The sequence below is a fragment of the Prunus persica genome, chromosome G8, assembly GCF_000346465.2.
Source record: "Prunus persica cultivar Lovell chromosome G8, Prunus_persica_NCBIv2, whole genome shotgun sequence".
Taxonomy (NCBI): Eukaryota; Viridiplantae; Streptophyta; class Magnoliopsida; order Rosales; family Rosaceae; genus Prunus; species Prunus persica.
Window position 1 is genome coordinate 2,999,345 of NC_034016.1, and position 17,599 is coordinate 3,016,943.

The 17,599-nt window shown below is 36.5% G+C and overlaps 2 protein-coding genes across 4 annotated transcripts; both read left to right on the forward strand.

Moving 5' to 3' along the window:
- On the forward strand, positions 4,397–14,212 carry LOC18769001 (TMV resistance protein N). 3 transcript variants are annotated; one of them, XM_020570629.1, is made up of 8 exons: positions 4,397–4,836; positions 5,007–5,532; positions 9,331–10,426; positions 10,538–10,813; positions 10,939–11,997; positions 12,095–12,777; positions 13,805–13,954; positions 14,063–14,212. In XM_020570629.1, the coding sequence occupies exons 2-6, from the start codon at positions 5,024–5,026 to the stop codon at positions 12,617–12,619; spliced, it is 3,465 nt and encodes a 1,154-aa protein (XP_020426218.1). In that variant the 5' UTR covers positions 4,397–4,836; positions 5,007–5,023; the 3' UTR covers positions 12,620–12,777; positions 13,805–13,954; positions 14,063–14,212. The 3 variants fall into 3 exon arrangements, with proteins under 3 accessions (XP_020426218.1, XP_020426219.1, XP_020426220.1); XM_020570630.1 differs by having other exon boundaries at positions 5,010–5,532; XM_020570631.1 differs by having other exon boundaries at positions 4,397–5,532; positions 13,856–13,954.
- On the forward strand, positions 15,236–15,849 carry LOC18768160 (egg cell-secreted protein 1.1). The gene has a single exon (XM_007200697.2). It carries the CDS (start codon positions 15,327–15,329, stop codon positions 15,783–15,785), a length of 459 nt encoding a protein of 152 aa, XP_007200759.2. The 5' UTR covers positions 15,236–15,326; the 3' UTR covers positions 15,786–15,849.

Here is a 17,599-nt window from a genome sequence, read left to right on the forward strand (position 1 = left end):
GACGGTCGGATTGCTCACGATCGCACGATCCGACGGTTAATATAAAATATAAACTTTAAATTATTATTCGGAACATCCGGGGCTCTGATTCACGATCTGTGAATTCCTACCCAATCCTAGAAATACCTAGATTAACATATATTAAATTTGGGACCATCCAACGGTCCCAACCTATCGAACCCGGATAACGCACACTATGCGATTATCCGTTCGATAGTCAAACGATGTCCGAATTGAGATCCGCGAAATCCTACGCACTCGTGACAACCTAAGGATCTCATCAGAACACATCGCTACTTTTTCTACAGTGCCCACGAGCCGCCGCACGCGCCGGCAGCGCGTGGGTGCTCAAAGCGATAATGCTTCGCCGGAAAATCTCAAAACCACGGCTCCAAACTCCTACCCTAGGTATAACACCCTATTTGGAGGCACTTTTGTTCTTGGACCTACCCCAAAAAGTGGCCGGAAATGGCCGATCACGGCGGCCGAAGTTTCGGCCGATTTTCAATTCGAAAATCGAGTTATCTACGCTAAGAATCGATCTAATCCTACCCAACCATCAGCTAGAGCAGCTCGAGAGGTTCAAAATCCATACCTGGGTTGACGGAATTGGTGGCCGGAGGAGGGAGATCGGCGGCTGTAAAGATCCGGCGACGTCGGCCGCTTCTTCTCCAAATTCCGGCGAAACCGCGGCGACTCGAGGCGGGGGCTGGCTGGGGTAGGAAGAGGACGACGGCCCGGTCATTTTGGTACCGGTCCCGTCGCCATTGGTGGCCGGAGGAGAGCACGGCCGGCCAAAACGTGGCCGGCTGTCGCGCGCGAGGGAGAGGAGAGAGAGAGACCCGCGGGGGAGAGAGAGAGAGAGAGAAAACCAGGTTTTTATAAAAAATCTCATTTCGAAATATTTACGATTGTGCCACTGGGCTTCTTTTGACCATATCTCTGTTGTTACAACTCCGATTCGAGCCCACTACGTGTCTATGAACTCGTCTCAGTACGACCTACCCAAAAATACAAGTCGCGGTCCTAAACTCTCTCCGGTTAAAAATATGACTAAAATGCCCTTAAATAATTAAATAATTAAATAAGGATTAAATTTGGGGTCGGGATGTTACACCTCGAACGGGAACTTTAAATTAAAATCCTGGTTTTTTCTGGTTTCAAGTATAAGCACGAGGAACGAGACGCTCCCAAGGTCCAACTATGTGTTTTGAATGTTGGAATAGCCTCAAAAGACTATCGAATGGTCAAACTTTCAATATTGGGTCAACCAGGCCCACGGGGCCCATGACCTCCGTTTTACGATCTGAAAGTTCCTATGGGTTCAACAAGGTTTAGAGTACACGTCCTGTAAGTGTGGTCCGAATCGAACGGTCGGATTGCTCGTGATCGCACGATCGGACTATCATCGTTTAACTCAAACTTTAAGTTATTGAATCGGAACATCTGAGGCTCCGATTCACAATCCGCAGTTCCTACATGATCCTAGAGATGCCTAGATCAACATATATGAAATTGGAGTCGATCCAACGGCCTAAGCATGTCGAACCCGGATAACGCCTAATATGCGATATCTGATCGAAAATTAAACGATAACCAAATTCAAATCCGAGAATACCGTCGTGGTCGGGATGACATGGGGATCATTTTAGGACTCAAATACCTGCCAAAAAGTGACCCGGAAATGGCCAGAATAGTGAGCCAAAAACCGGTCAGATTTCAAGCGATAAATTGACAACCAAAACGTAGAAATCAATCCTAAATAACCCAATCAACAACTAGAACACATTTAGAGGATGAAAAAGCATGCCTAGATTGTCATGACCTGACTCCCCTAGCAAGATATTGTCCACTTTGGGCCTCCCCCCCCCTCCCCCTCTCCTCCCCCCTCTTTCATGATTTTGTTCTTGGGCTCAAGCTAATGTTATCTTGCCCAAAAGGTCTCTTACTAGGAAGAGAAGTGCCCACACATATAAGGCACTTCGCATTTTCCTCCCCAAGCAATGTGGGACTGCTCACTGTTCTTGTTTCCCCAAGACACGGGTCTTACAATCCACCCCCCTTGGGGCTCAGCGTCCTGGCTGGCACACTTTCGGTAGGGGTTCAACTCTGATACCATTTGTTATGACTCGACTCCCTTAGTAAGATATCGTCTGCTTTGGACCTCTCCTCCTCATGGTTTTGTTCTTGGGCTCAAGCTAATGCTATCTTGCCCAAAAGGTCTCTTGCTAGGAAGAGAAGTGCCCACACATATGAGGCACTTCACTTTTCCCTCCCCAAGTGATGTGGGATTGCTCACCGTTCTTGTTTCCCAAGACACGATCTATATAATAGTACTATTCATTTCCCACAATCCTTCAGGGTTACAAAGTGAACAAAATACCCCTACTCCAACGGCAAAATAATAATTTCATAATTTATAAAATTAATTAAATTATCGAATGATTAAATTTTGGGGTCGGGATGTTACAGTGCCTGAGGACCATATATGGCAGTCCTCATAATAGAACGACTCCACTCAAGCCTATTTTCTAATCAGCACTGGGCTATTTTCTTTTCCGCTATTGTCTTTTTGTGTGCAGAAGTTGGTTTGGAATTGCATATAAACAATTTTTTTTCTTCTTGACAATTTATTATTTTATGGGTTTTGTTAGGAGGATGCTTGACAAAGTTGGCTGATGGTGAATGAATAGACCCAATTTCACGGAGGAAATTTCTTGGCTTCTCCATGGAAAGATCCATTTTCTTTGACTTTATTTAAAATGCGTGCAGCCAATTTTCAAATCAGTATGTATATGTGTAGAGATAAATTTGACCAAAAGAAAATTATGCAACCTCTCAAATAATTGACGTGACAATAAAATAAAATAAATGCTTATTATCACAAAACGTCTCTGACATTTGCGAAACTATCACATTGCATCTTTAAAGTTTTTTTGTATTACTCATGGTCCCTAACATTAATATGGATGCTCTCAAATGATCCTTTTGTTAAAAAAAAAAAACTGTTAAGTCCAGGGATATAATTGTCAAATTAATTTAAAATTATAAAATATATATAATTTTTCTCTCTCCTCTTTCTTTTCTGTTTCCTTTCATTTCATTCTCTCTCTCTCTCTCTCTCTCTTTTTCTTTTTTTTCTTCTTTCTTCTTCTCCCCGAGTTCAGTCTTCTCTCTCCTCTTTCTCTTTTATTTCCTTCCCTTCTCTTTTTCTTTCTTCTTCTTCTTTCTCTTACTTTTCTTCTTCTTCTTCTTACTCTCCCCGAATGCACTCTTCTCTCTCTCTATCTGTCTTTCTTTTTTTCTTCTTTCTCTCTCTCTCTCTTTCTCTCTCACTATTTGACGCTGCTCTGACAGAAGAATCTATTAAATGGGTTTTGGTCCACTTGGGCCTAGAGCTTGTAGGAATGTAATTATTTGAGATTGGAAGTGAGAGAGTTTGGGAACAAGGAAAGTTCATGAGAAGGGTTGAAGGGAGGTTGTGTGAGGAATTTTCACTTGAATATTATGGGCTCTGCACTGTTGGTGGAATGCTCAGTGCTGGCACTACCCATCTTGCAATCACGCCTCTTGATGTCTTGAAAGTTAATATGCAGGTTCGTTTTATTGGTTAAGAGAATGGAAGGAAATAAAAAAGAAAGAGGAGAGAGAAGACTGAACTCGAGGAGAGGAAGAAAGAAGAAAAAAAGAAAGAGTGAGAGAAGAGATAAGGAAAGGAAACAGAAAAGAAAGAGGGGAGAGAGAAATTTATATATATTTTATAATTTTGAATTGATTTGACGATTATATTCTTGGACTTAATAGTTTTTTTTAACAGAAGGACCATTTGAGAGCACCCATGTTAACGTTAGGGACCATGAGTGATACAAAAAAACTTTAAGAATACAATGTGATAGTTTCGCAAACGTCAGGTACGTTTTGTGATAATAAGCCTAAAATAAAATGCACAGATTGAAAGGCAAAAGAACTCGTCCGAAAATGAAATGATGCTCTCGTTCCTCTTCAAATGAAATCACTCATTGACCGAAGACTTGGGCTTCCATTGTTAACATATTGCAAATCATTAAGCAGTTACATTCAGCAATGAAATATTCAAAGCTGAAACTTTGACAAATGTAACACAAAACATTGTTAATATCGCAATATGTCAAGTGGGTGAGACATTTGCGCATTGTTTCAGAAAGGGATGCCAAGATGGATTGAATATTGTCCTCCAATAAAAATACTAGTGTGCATAAACTTCAATTAAAATACTGATGTGCTTGCAAAGGACAAGATCTTGAAAGCAAAGCCATTTTGAGTCTATTGTTTGCTCAAATTGTTCTAATTACATAAAAACTTTTGTGTTGCGCTTGTACTCAAAAAAATTTCCTCGATTAATTTTTAGAATTAACTAGTTATTTTTTTCTCATTGATAAGTTGTAGGAGTATGAAAATATATGTAAAAAGAAAATCCTTGACCCCTTAACCAAATTTCGTTATTATAGTGAGGGAAATATCAAGTAATTACCTGCATATTTCCTTGAATTAAATCTCACCACAGTTTTACCAAGAAAGCAACCATCCAAATAAAATAAAATAAAAACTCGCCTGATCCAATCAAAAGAAAGAACTCATTGAAAAGCAAAAGAATCATGTTGCCCTCTTTTATGGGGTTCTTCCTCCCTCTTCCTTAAAAAAATAAAAAAGATAAATGACTCCCATTTCTGAGGCTGCCGGCTTTGTTTCTTCTTGTTGATTTCTTGGCTAATCTTGAGAAGAAGTATATTTTGTGAGTTTCAGGCCGGCTTGCTGGTCTTACAAATTCTCTGGCTCTGTAATTTTTTTGGTGTTGAGGTAACACTAAGCTAAACTTGTTGGCTTGCTTCGTCCACATTTCTGTTTTAGATGGCATTATATTTTTGTTTTAAATGTTGAAATTCGTAGTTTTGTTCCTTCTAATGTTTACTTTATATGTTGATCATTCCTCTGTTAGCAAAAGGCTTATTTTCATTGAGTGTTTTCAGCAGCAGCAGATTGCCTAATGGCATTGAGCACCAAAAGAGACTCTGCCTTTCTTCCTTCACCTGATCAGTATGCTCCTCAACCGAACCACGATGTGTTTTTGAGTTTCAGGGGTGAGGACACTCGACTTAGCTTTGTATCCCATTTATACCACGAATTGCTGCTCAGGGGCATTAAAACATTCAAGGACGATCCTAAGCTTGAAAGAGGGACACCTATTTCTTCAGAGCTCTTCAATGCAATCGAAGAATCAAGGCTTGCAATCGTTGTTCTCTCCCCAAATTATGCGTCTTCTTCCTGGTGCTTGGATGAGCTTACAAAGATTCTCCAATGCATGAAATCCAAGAGCACTGTTCTGCCAGTGTTTTATCATGTGGATCCTTCCGACATACGAAAACAAACCGGTAGTTTTGCATGCGCATTCGCTGAGCATGAGGAAAGGTTTAGGGAAGACAGAGAAAGGGTGAAGAGCTGGAGAGCTGCTTTAACTGAAGTGGCCAATTTATCTGGGTTTGATTCAAAGAATGAGTAAGTTTTTTCGCAAGCCATTTGATCAGTGCCGGCCCTGACATTTTGGTGGCTCATGGCCAAAAATTAAATGAGCCCTTAGTATATATGTTTTATTTTTAATTTGCTCATTCATTTTTCTTTTTATGGGAAAGTCCCATAAAACGACTAAGCCTGCTTAAATAGAATAATTTCATTCAACTAACCAAAAAAAAAAACCAAAAGTACATGATCCATAAATAGCCTGCTTAAATAGAATAATTTCATTCAACTAACAACAACAAAAAACCAGAAGTACATGATCCATAAACAACAAAAATCATATTTAACTTCAATTCAACAAAACAAAACAAAAGATCTCAAGTGGCTTAGTGGCTCTTCAATAGGGCTTAGTTCTCAAGTGGCTCAATTGTACACAAATAGCAACTTTGACTTCCACTCTATCATCTACAAATCAAAAAACAAAAGCAGTAACATTAAAAATACAAATAATCACTGAAAAAATTCTTGATCTTCTAGCATTTTGAGAAGCAAAATCATCAATAACCTCTTCAAAATCAATATTTTCCAACATATTCTTTTCAATACATAAGATTGCCAATCCATTTAACCTTTCTTGTGACATAGTTGATCGCAAATAAGATTTTATCAATTTCAATTTTGAAAAACTTCTTTCTGCAGATGCCACAGTTACTGGCAGAGTCAATATAATTCTATAAGCAATTGAGACATTTGGAAAACAATCCACAACTTTTACAAACTCAAGAACTTCAATGGCTGTCTTTGTCTCTTTCGGTAAATAAATTTGTAACACTTCCAATTCAGAAAACAAATCATCAGCATCAATATCAGATTCATTATCATGTGTTAAAGCAGCTTCAAGATTTATACAACATTCACGCAATATAATATAATTCATTTGAAATAAATTCTTAGGATCAAACAAAAAACCAAAAATGCCTTCAAATATTTCTAATTGTTCAAACCTACTCCTCAAAGAAGAAATTGCAGCATCAACTACAACAAGAAAATAATTAACCCTAAAAGATTCTTCAGCAGATTGAAATGTCTCTTTATGGTCATTTTCATCAAATTGGTTTTTTCTTTGACTTTGACGTTTTTTAGGAAATACAGGGTCAATTTCCATCTTTGATGCAATCTCTTTAGCAGAAAGTAGGGCCAATTTGAACCCATTTTCCCTATAGTCTACAAAATAAGAGACCAGCCCCTTCAAGTGTTTTATTGCAACATCAATTTGCACATCTCCAGATTGCAATTTTTGGCTAACCAAGTCAATTTTTTTTCAAAATGTTATGCCATATACTCATGCCCAACAAAAATTCAAAAATTTCAAGTGCATGTGTAGCTAAATATTTAGCTTCACTCTTTGTTTTTGCATCTTCACTAACCCTAGACAATTCAAACAGAGCTTCTCTTATATCATCAGTTTCGGTTATTATGGCTTTAACACTATTAATATGACTTTCCTATCTTGTTGTTGACAATGGTTTAAGAGTTAATCCATGGACATGATCTTGAAAATTTTTCCACCTCTTTGTAGAACTAGCAAATAGAGTATACATGCGTTGCACAACACCAAAAAATGACACAACTTTAACACAAGAGTTTGCCATATCACAAACAGTTAAATTAAGAGAATGACAAGCACATGGCATATAAAATGCCCTAGGATTTATTTTTAGAAACCTTGTTTGCACACCATTGTTTTCCCCCTTCATGTTAGCTCCATTATCATAACCTTGGCCCCTTACATTATTAATATCAAGTTCAAGACACTTTAATACAACTTGTAACTCATTAAAAAGCCCACATCCATATGTATTATCCACTTTTAAGAACTCTAAAAAATATTCTTGTATCTTTATGGGAGCATTTGACACATCTACACATCGAATTATTAAAGTCAATTGCTCATGGTTACTTACATCCAGAGTACAATCAAGTATTACAGAAAAATATTTTGCCTCTTTGATTTCTTCAATTATAGCACTTCTAACCTTGGAGCCTAACATACCAATAAACTCATTTTGAATTTTATGACTAAGATAGTGATAATGAATCTTATTATTTTGATTACGTCTAAAATGCTCTTGCAATACCAAATCAAATTCCGCAATTAATTCAAGCAGCCCCAAAAAGTTACCATTGTTATCTTGGTAAATTTTATCATTCTCTCCACGAAAAGCTAAATTTCTTTTAGCAAGACATCTCACAACAGAAATTATTCTTACTAAAATCAATTTCCAATGTTCCTTCTCTTTTTTAATTTGCACTTGTAGCTCTTTTTCAATTGTTTCATTCTTTTTCAATCTAATTTGCATGTCAATCCAAGTTCTCATGTTATTAATATGCTCACTACTAGTTTCATGTTGTTTAAGCCTCTCACTTAAACGTTTCCAATCATTAAGCCCTTCATTTGCCAACAAACTTTTCATTTTCACAGATTTAAACAACTTACAACAAAAACAATATACTTTGTCCACATATTTTGAGTACACTAGCCATTTTCTATCTTGACCCTCCCCATTTGATAACTTTCTTGTATAATAAGAGTATGTAAAATGCCTAGAGAGCCCATTCACAGGACACTTGAGATTACTTTCTCTTACAGGACCCTTTTCTACTAAAATATCCTTTGTTTTGTTATCAATGTTATCCCAAATTATTGGATCATAGATATTCAAAGCATTCTCTCTCATTTTTTCTTGATTATTTTCATTCTCAATTAGGGCATCAACCTCTTCATTTCCTATCATTTCTTATTCCTGACTAATTGGTTGTTGTGATTCATTAACTAATTCATTAGATGGATCTTCAATTGAAGAACTAGTTTTAAAAAACTTATCAAGAGTTCTTCTTTGAGTTTGAATCATTTTTTCTATTTTTTTCATTTTATTTATTTTTTGACTTCCATATTCATATTTCCTAATCATTCTTTTACTGTATTAACTCTTAAATCTAGAAAGTGACAGACAACAAATGAACAAAATAAACACACCACACCAAACACAACCTAAACCTTAAACCAAAAACAACCAGCAAAGCAACCAAACACAACCAGCAAAGGAAAAAAACTAAATTTAAGCAACAAAAAAAAGCAATACAACCTGGTTTATGCTTAAGTTGTATAAAAAGCTTCAATCTTGCAAAGCTTTAACTTCAATTGATCTATATTGCACATCTGCAATGATATAAAAAATATGTATAAAGATATGTATAAAGAATTTAAATTTGTATAATCGACGACCTCATCCTAAAGAATTCAAATCCTAAAAACATACAATTCAATAAAAAAGAAAATATGTATAAAGATAATGGACAGAATTCAAATATAGGGTTATTATTGACGAACCTCATCCTTACTCAGATAATCTTTCAGAGTCTTCTTCTGTACAGAAATCGTGTAGTGTAGAAGAAAGAAATCTACAAATCTTTCTTTGGATAGATAGATCAATTCAAAGGCAAAGATAAAAGAGGGACGAGAGAAAAACTGGAAATAATATATTGAAGAGCGCTTTTGGATGCTGAAAAGTTTTTTATGAGAAAAGAGGTAGTGTGTTGGAAATAGGAAAGATCGCTTTGGAAGCGGGAAATAGGAATATGTGTTTATTTTTATTTTTATTTTTAAGTTTGGGCTCCTATAATATTTTTAAAAAAATTTGGGGCCCCAAAAATCGGAGGCCCATGGCCGTAGCCCAGGCCCAAGGCCGGCCTTGCATTTGATGTAACTTCATATCTTGTTATATGTATATCTTATATTTTAGACTTCATTATCGTTTTACATTTCCGAACTTGTAGGTGTGAAAGAAAGCTTATTGAAAATATTGTTGAATGGGTGTGGGAGAAAGTGCATCACAGATTCAAATTGTTAGGTTCCACAGAGTTGGTGGGAATGAAGTTCATACGTGAGCAAGTAGATTTGCTTTTAGCTCATCCTACGGATGATGTTCGCTTTGTAGGGATATGGGGGATGGGCGGAATTGGCAAAACAACCATTGCTAAGCTAGTTTATGATCGCATTTCTATCCATTATGAAGTTAACAGCTTTCTTGCTAATGTTAGAGAGGTTTCTCAACGTGGTGATCTTGTTAATCTACAAAGACAACTTCTTTCCCCAATCTTAAAGGATCAATTTACTCAAGTTTGGGATGAACAGTGGGGAACCTCTGTCATTAAGAATTGCTTGTATAATAAAAAGGTTCTTCTCATTCTTGATGATGTGAGTGAATCAAGCCAACTTGAAAAGTTGGCTGGTGAAAAAGATTGGTTTGGTAAGGGGAGTATAATCATTATTACAACTAGAGATAAACGGTTGCTAGTTAAACATGATATACATATATCATGTAAGGTAGAGGCATTAGGTAATGATGATGCTCTTGTGCTCTTTAGTTTGAACGCCTTCAAAAAAAATGAGCCTGAGGAAGGTTTCTTGGAATTATCTAAGGGTTTTGTAAGTTATGCCAAAGGCCTTCCACTAGCTCTTAAACTTTTGGGATGCTTAGTGTATAAGAGAGATCAAGATGAATGGAGAAGTGAATTGGATAAGCTCCAGAAAATTCCTAAATCAGAAATTATTGATTTGCTCAAAATAAGTTATGATAGACTAGACGAGATGAACAAGGATATATTTCTTGATGTTGCATTTTTTCATAAGGGGAAGGACAAGGAGGAAGTAATTGAAATACTAGACAGTTGTGGCCTATGTGGTTGTGTTGGGATAAATGATCTCGTTCAGAAATCACTCTTAACTATATCACATAGGAATGTTGAAATGCATGATTTGATACAAGAAATGGCATTGGAAATTGTTCGTCGGGAGTGTTCTGAAGAGCCTGGTAGACGAAGTCGATTGTGCAATTGTGATGATATCTCTCATGTATTCATAAACAATACGGTAAGAATTATGTAGAAAATACCAAGTTTTGAAAGAAATATGATTTATTTTTATCGTGAAATTTGACTTAAATGTGCAATTAATTTTTTCCTTTACTATTCTTAATTATAGGCAACAAACAAAATTAAAGGCATTGCCTTAGGAATGGCGAGACTTGAAATGGGAGATTGGAATTGTGAAGCCTTCTCTAAGATGTGTAACCTGAAAATTCTTGAATTTGACAATGTGATCATTTCTTCAAGCCCTAGAATTCTTCCTAATTCCTTGAGAAGTATCAAATGGAGTCTGTATCCTTCCAAATTTCTCCCATCAGGTTTTCAACCGAATTTCCTTATTGCACTTGAGATGTGTAATAGCAAACTTGTTCGGCTTTGGGATGGAAGAAAGGTAAGAGTAGTGACCATATGCCATTCTAGAAATTAGTTATTTTATTTTATTTTAAATATTTTGTTTTAAAAGTTAAAATAAATCTGAGCTAATTATCTATTCTACCATTGTTATGAATTGTACAGGACTTGCCTAACTTGAAAAAAATGAAGCTTGTTGGCTCTGAAAACTTGACCACAACCCCAGATTTCAGTGGCGTTCCGAATCTTGAGTTGTTGGATTTTCAATTTTGTAAGAATTTGGTTGAGATTCACCCGTCAATTGTAGATCTCAAATGTCTTGAATCCTTGAATCTTGGTTTTTGCTCAAAATTGAAAAAGATTCCAGAATTTTCAGGGCAAATGAAAAATTTGTCATTTCTTCTTTTAAGTGGGACTTCCATTGAGAAATTATCTTCATCAATAGGATGTCTGGTTGACCTTACTATTCTGCTTCTAGAAGATTGCAAAAATCTCACGGGACTTCCGAGTGAAATTTGTAATTTGAAGTCTCTTACAGAGCTCGAGGTGAGTGGATGCTCAAAAATTGACAAACTCCCAGAGAACATGGGGGAGATGGAGTCTCTTACAGAGCTTCAATTGTATGAAACTTCTATAAGACAGCTGCCACGCTCCATTGTTGGTTTGAAAAAACTGATGAGTCTATCTTTGGGTGGAAGAAGTGGATCACAGCCTAATAAATCAAGGTTTTGGTGGGGCCTCCCGCTCTTAAATGGAAGAAAGGCTTTTGTGTTGGCTTCGCTTGATGGTTTATTCTCTTTGAAGTATTTGGATCTGAGTAATTGTGGTGTTTGTGAAGGGGATCTTCCTAGTGATATTGGTTGCTTGTCCTCTTTAAAAGAATTAAGGCTTAGTGGAAACAATTTTGTTAGCCTTCCTGCAAGCGTTGGATGTCTTTCTAAGCTTACGTTATTTTGGGTGAATGGGTGCCAAAGTCTTGAACAATTGCCAGATCTTTCTAAGCTTATCTCATTGGTGGATATAAATATAGCCAATTGCACTTCCCTAAAAATGTTACCACATCTTTCGTCAAATTTCTCATTAGTGGATATACACTACGAAATACATTTTTGTCGTTTTAAATGTGCCAATTGCTTTGTATTGGTTGACAATGAAGGCTGCGATAGTATAATACTGAAAATGCTACAGCGATACCTTCAGCTTCAGCTTCAGCTTCAGACTCGGGTTCTCTCTCTGTCTGTCTGTTTGTCTGTCTTTTAATGTTTGCTGTAATAATAATTACAACTTACTAACCTCGTATATATCTATGTATATGGTACAGGTATTCCCTCGTATATATCTTGACAGATTCGAAATTTTAACTCCTGGAAGGAAAATTCCAGAGTGGTTCAGTAATCAAAGTTTGGGAGATTCCCTAACTGTGGAGCTACCTACCACGTGGATGGGAATTGCTTTATGTGTTGTGTTTGAAGTTCCGGCTGATCTTTCTGAATTTCTTTGTTTTCGAATTACCTCTTTCTCACAAGAAAAGTCGACACATAGATTTTCAAGATCTTTTAAAATAGGCGATGTTGTGTCAGATCACCTTTGGGTAATTTTTTTATCTCATAAACAATTTGAGAAGATATACGGTCAGATAAAGGTTTTGTTCACAACTGATTATTCTCAAGACATAATGTGGGGAGACAAAAAATCTTGTGTGAAGAGGTGTGGGTTTTGTTTGGTGCACGAGCAAGATGTGGAACAACTCAACCAAATCATGATGAACAAATCCATCATCAAGAGCACTACTATTTATCCTACCAATTCAGCTGATGCACAAGGTCAACATTGCCACGATGACTAGGAGGCTAGTCCCAGTGGAAGTGGTAGCTCTCACCAAAAATCTCTCTTCCGCAATACCTATGCTCTTTCCGAAGAGGCAGACCAAGATGAATTAAATGATGTTGTTGACGAAGCTCGGCCCAGAAAAAGAAAGAGGCATCACAGCTGCTGTATTTCAATGTGAGTTGCTGCTCTTGCTGATTCTAGTTTTCATTTTTTTTTTTTTTTTGGATTTGATGTACTATTGTTTGTTCCGCTAATTTTGCTTCATTCTTTTGGCCTTATATTGCTCTAAGTTTTGTTTTTCCCCTATTGCTCCTTTATTTGGTTCTCCCACTGTTTTTTTTATTTGGCTCTATTCCTTGTTTTGTTTTAGGAGCATTTCTGAATTTCTCTCAACTTGTAAAGATTTTCTCCCCTCTTTTTAACAACTGCACTTTTTATGAAAATATTCAACTACAGCAGGGGGTGCATAGGACTTTTGATTTCCAACTTAGGTCTTGCCCCCTCTTATTTTTCGATATTGTTGAAAAGTTTAATAAAAACTGTTATTCTTAAAAAAGGAGCTAAAATTTTGCTACCTTCGTTAAAAACTCCTCCTCCTCAAATATCTGCACCTCAATACTTTAAGGGCCAATAACACTGCTCTCACAATGGATATTATTAGTAAGTCACCACCATCTGTCTCCCTGCATTTTCTTTTCTAGCCATACATTTATCATTAGATTCATATCTTCGATGATAATTCCTCTGCTCTCTCTCTCTCTCTCTGTGTCTCTCTCTCTCTCTCTCATGTACATTTGTCATCTTGGTTGGTAACATGAGCTTTATGCATCTGAGAAAGAACATTTCTTTGTTAACTACTGCAGAGCACTAATTAATCAGGTTAATTAACTCATGTTGCTGCATATTATATAGCACTTGAGCAAAGTATCTGTTAACATACTGCAAATCATTAAGTAGTTACTTTCAGCAATCAAGTATATGTCTTCCATGATCTCATCTATCTTAAGATAGAGTGAATGGTTGTTTGTTTTGTTTGTTTCAATGATATCTCTTCCAACACGTTTCAATGATATTAAGTAGGAAACGAGAACAATTTATCTTGCTACTTTTTTTTCCATTGCAAAAGTATGTATATTCAAGATTTATGATGCAAATAAACAGGACACACTGTAACTTTTTTTTGTTTGTTTCTGCATTCAAGTACATAATTACAAGACTACTGCTATTGAAGCCAGCCATTTGTGTCCTGTAGTCAACTGAAATTTGGGTTCCTAATGCCATGGCCGATACTGGGCACACTGCTAATGTGCAACTCAAAATGATCGAAAGTATTTGCATGCTTATTGGCCAGGTTCGCATGAAATTTTCACCTCAAAATCTACAGGTTCATTAGACCTGCCTGGTTCTTATTGACACAACTTATGTGACTATTTAAACTGCTATATTCTGTTGTGTGTAGGATGAAATAAGCCAACAAGAATTCTCAATCAGATGCGTAAACATTGGCATTGATCTGATCTAAAACCGATCAATTGCTTTGTCGGAACTCCTCCCTTGTCTGTTTCATTGATCATATCTTTGATAGTTTGTGCAATCTATTATTCAATTATGTAGTCTTCTCTTATTTAGCATCTCAGTTTCAAATTATGCAACAGAATGGAATTCATGAGAGGTTCATTAACATCACAATAAGTTGAGTAGAATTTGGCAGTGCTAGTTGTATCTTGAATAAAATTATAGTGACTTTTTCATTGTAAAGTATTTGGAAAATTGGAGTTAAGAAGTACCACATGATTCATGAATTCAATCTAGTCATAAGAATGTACTCAAATTTTCACAACAGTGGAAGAGGATGACATTTTCACGCTAGGGAAACATTTTGGAGCTATCATTTTCTTTTGAGTTGTTATTAGGAGAAATTTTGGAGCTATAAGAAGACTGACATTACTACATATGCTATAGAGTATCAAAATCACAAAACATTAAGATGTATTGTAAGCTATAGAATAATAGAGATATTGTTCAAAAGCTATAGGTATCCCAAATGAAAAGGGAAAGAAGTGTAGAAAAGCCACGCTAAAAACTCAGCAAGCAACAAACACAGCCCTATTAAGCACAGCTAAAGCCCAGTCTCTAGCTAATCAGGCAGACATGCAAAAGCACCAGTGCCAAAGCAAACTAACAATCACAAATTATCGTTGTCTAGCTCTAAACAGGTAAGCATATTTTTTCAATAATTAATAATCCAATGGAAAATTGAAATTAAAATATAAAGAAAACATAAATTTAATCATCCAATTAGGGGTCTCATTCAATACAATAACCAACTTCCAGTAAGCAAATGAATGGTCGATCCTTTTGACATCAGCAAAGAAAACCTACACTAGCTAGCAAGCAAACCAACCATCACTTCGACAAGAAACTATCCATTAATTTGTCTGATATATCATTGGTTGGGAATTACGTTTAATCATTTTAATTCCCACAAATTCTATTATAAATAATATATGCATCATCAGTTAATGAGTTGAGTCTCATCCACTTCTCCTGCCGTTAAATAATCACATGATCATAGTCATTATGAGTTATCCTCAGCAGCCTCTTCACCACCCAATGCACGTAACGTTTTTTATTTTTCATTTTATGACACAATCACCTCACCATCTATATAAAAACCTTCATTCGTATCAATCTCTTACTCATCCACAATAATCAAAATCAAAATGGCAGCTTACACAACTTTCAAGCTCTTTCTTCTCACAGCTGTTCTAACCTTGACTATGCCATTCTTAGCCACAAGTGCTCGACCTTTGAATCCTAACCTAATTCGGTCGAACCCGAACCTCGCAGCCAGGTTGAATTTGGGTGAAGAATCTTCCAACTGTTGGGACTCTTTGTTTCAACTCCAGGCATGTTCTGGTGAGGTTGTCATGTTTTTTCTAAATGGTGAGACTTACTTGGGTCACAGCTGCTGTGAAGCCATTCGGACCATTGAGCATCAGTGTTGGCCTGCCTTACTTGGCACGCTAGGGTTTACCGCGGAAGAGACTGATGTACTCAAGGGTTACTGTGATGAAGCCGATCATGTCAAATCCCCGCCGGCAAATCCACCATCACCACCTTCAATTCATGATCCTATAAATGTAAAAGTTGTTCCTAATTTGGAGAAGTTGGTCCCTTGAAGAATTTGAGATCTTCAATCAATAAGAATAACGCATGGGGTCTCTAGCCATGCTAGTTACTTAATTAGTAGGGTCTATTTTGTTCATCTTAATTATGTTAATGGCTTAATTGGTCTTATACCTTTATGAGTGTATTAAGACTAAATGATTAGAATAATCAGTTTCTATCGAATTCTATATGGCCTATCATGAATGCATAGTTTTTGTTTTTCAAGTTTACCCTTATTGAATGTAATTTTTTTTCCCAATAAGAAACAAGGGTAATGTCATCGCCTTCTTCCATAATTTAAAAACAATTATTTAAAAATTGAAAAAAAAAAACTAAGTCTTTCTCCCTTCCTCTTCCTCTTCCGCGTCAAGCCCCCACCCCACCACCCCAAAACCCATGTAGAAAAAATAAAACAGAGACACCCATATCATGCAGCCAAGGCTGCCATGCCATATAATGAAGAAAAAAACAAACCCAAATCCTAAATTTCATATCATAAAAACAAACTGCACCAAATAAATTAACTGCTATTGGGTGAGTGTGGCACAGCAAAAGGACTATTTTTTTCAACCAAATTCCAAAGATTATTCGGAAGAGAAAAATTGGGTTCAATTGTAAAAATATTTTCTGATACATTCCTTCGATATATAGTGGAATTTATTTCAGTAGTAATAGAAATAAAAATGGGGCCGCGCCGCGCCTCCACCAAGAATGGGGTGGGTTTGGGCTGAGACAGTTGGAGAAGGGAAGAGGCTGAGACAAGTTGGATCAGGGAAGAAGGCCTGGGTTTGTTGGTGGGGTTAGTTGCGTGTGGGTTGCGGTGGGTGTGTGGCTAGGGTGTGGTCGAGTGGGGTGGTTTGGTGGGTGTGGGTACTGGCGGACTCAAGAATTGCTTAACAGAGGTGTAATTTTGATAGGCTAAAAACTTTATAATAATAAAAATTATTGACAACTAAATATCATTATAATTGAAACAATAAGGGTCTTAGGTTATGATTATGACTAATTGACTATAATATATCAATTAATATAGAAATCAATATCAAATCATCAATTAATCTAACGAAAATCAGTATCAAATTCTTAATGAAATAATCAAATCATAATTGATTGTACCTCGACTGCACAACCTCTTCATCCTCGAATTTGCTACTAATCATATGAATACAACAGAGAGAGCCAAATTAGAAAAAAAAAAATATTGAAAACAAAAACAAATTTCGCCTTTGCTCAAGAAGAAGAAAAAAAAAAGAAGCATCAAACTTACTTTGGAGTTGTGCAATTGGTGTTTGTTCCTTAAAAAAAACGGTTGCTCAAAATTGTTGTTAATCCTTTATCCTCCCAATCCCACATAAATAAGGAGTTGTGCAATGTAAGAGTTTTCTTTTCCTTTTTCTTTTTTTTAAATCCTTGTTTAAAAAGAAGAACAACAAAAGCTTGTTAAAGCCTTTTTTTGAATAGCCTTTTATCATGTTTTAAGTAGCACATATCAGAGCTTGTTAAAGCCCACGTTCAGTGCAAGTCCAGTTTCTGATTTATTTTTATTTATTTATTTATTTTTAACTTTGGTCCAAAACTACGTCGTTTTGACTAAGATTTTTATTTTATTATATTTTTTTATATATAAAAAAACCTTGGTTTTGGTTGAGGCAATTCATCGAACAGGTTGAGTGCACCACCCAACCTCACCGAAGGGGTAAGATGTAGCGCCTATAGAGGCTTTTTGGGCAAGGGGAGGTGCAGCTGCACCTCCTTGCGCCTTAATAGATCCGACACTAGGTGTGGGGTAGGGGGGTGGGAAGAGGGCCGTTGATGATTAAAGTGG

Bases quoted from the DNA above. Each gene is read 5' to 3' on its own strand.
- LOC18768160 (XM_007200697.2), top strand. From the start codon at position 15,327: ATGGCAGCTTACACAACTTTCAAGCTCTTTCTTCTCACAGCTGTTCTA.
- LOC18769001 (XM_020570631.1), top strand. From the start codon at position 5,024: ATGGCATTGAGCACCAAAAGAGACTCTGCCTTTCTTCCTTCACCTGAT. The intron at 10,427-10,537 runs GTAAGAATTATG...TCTTAATTATAG, and splicing joins ATGTATTCATAAACAATACG to GCAACAAACAAAATTAAAGG. The intron at 10,814-10,938 runs GTAAGAGTAGTG...TGAATTGTACAG, and splicing joins GGCTTTGGGATGGAAGAAAG to GACTTGCCTAACTTGAAAAA.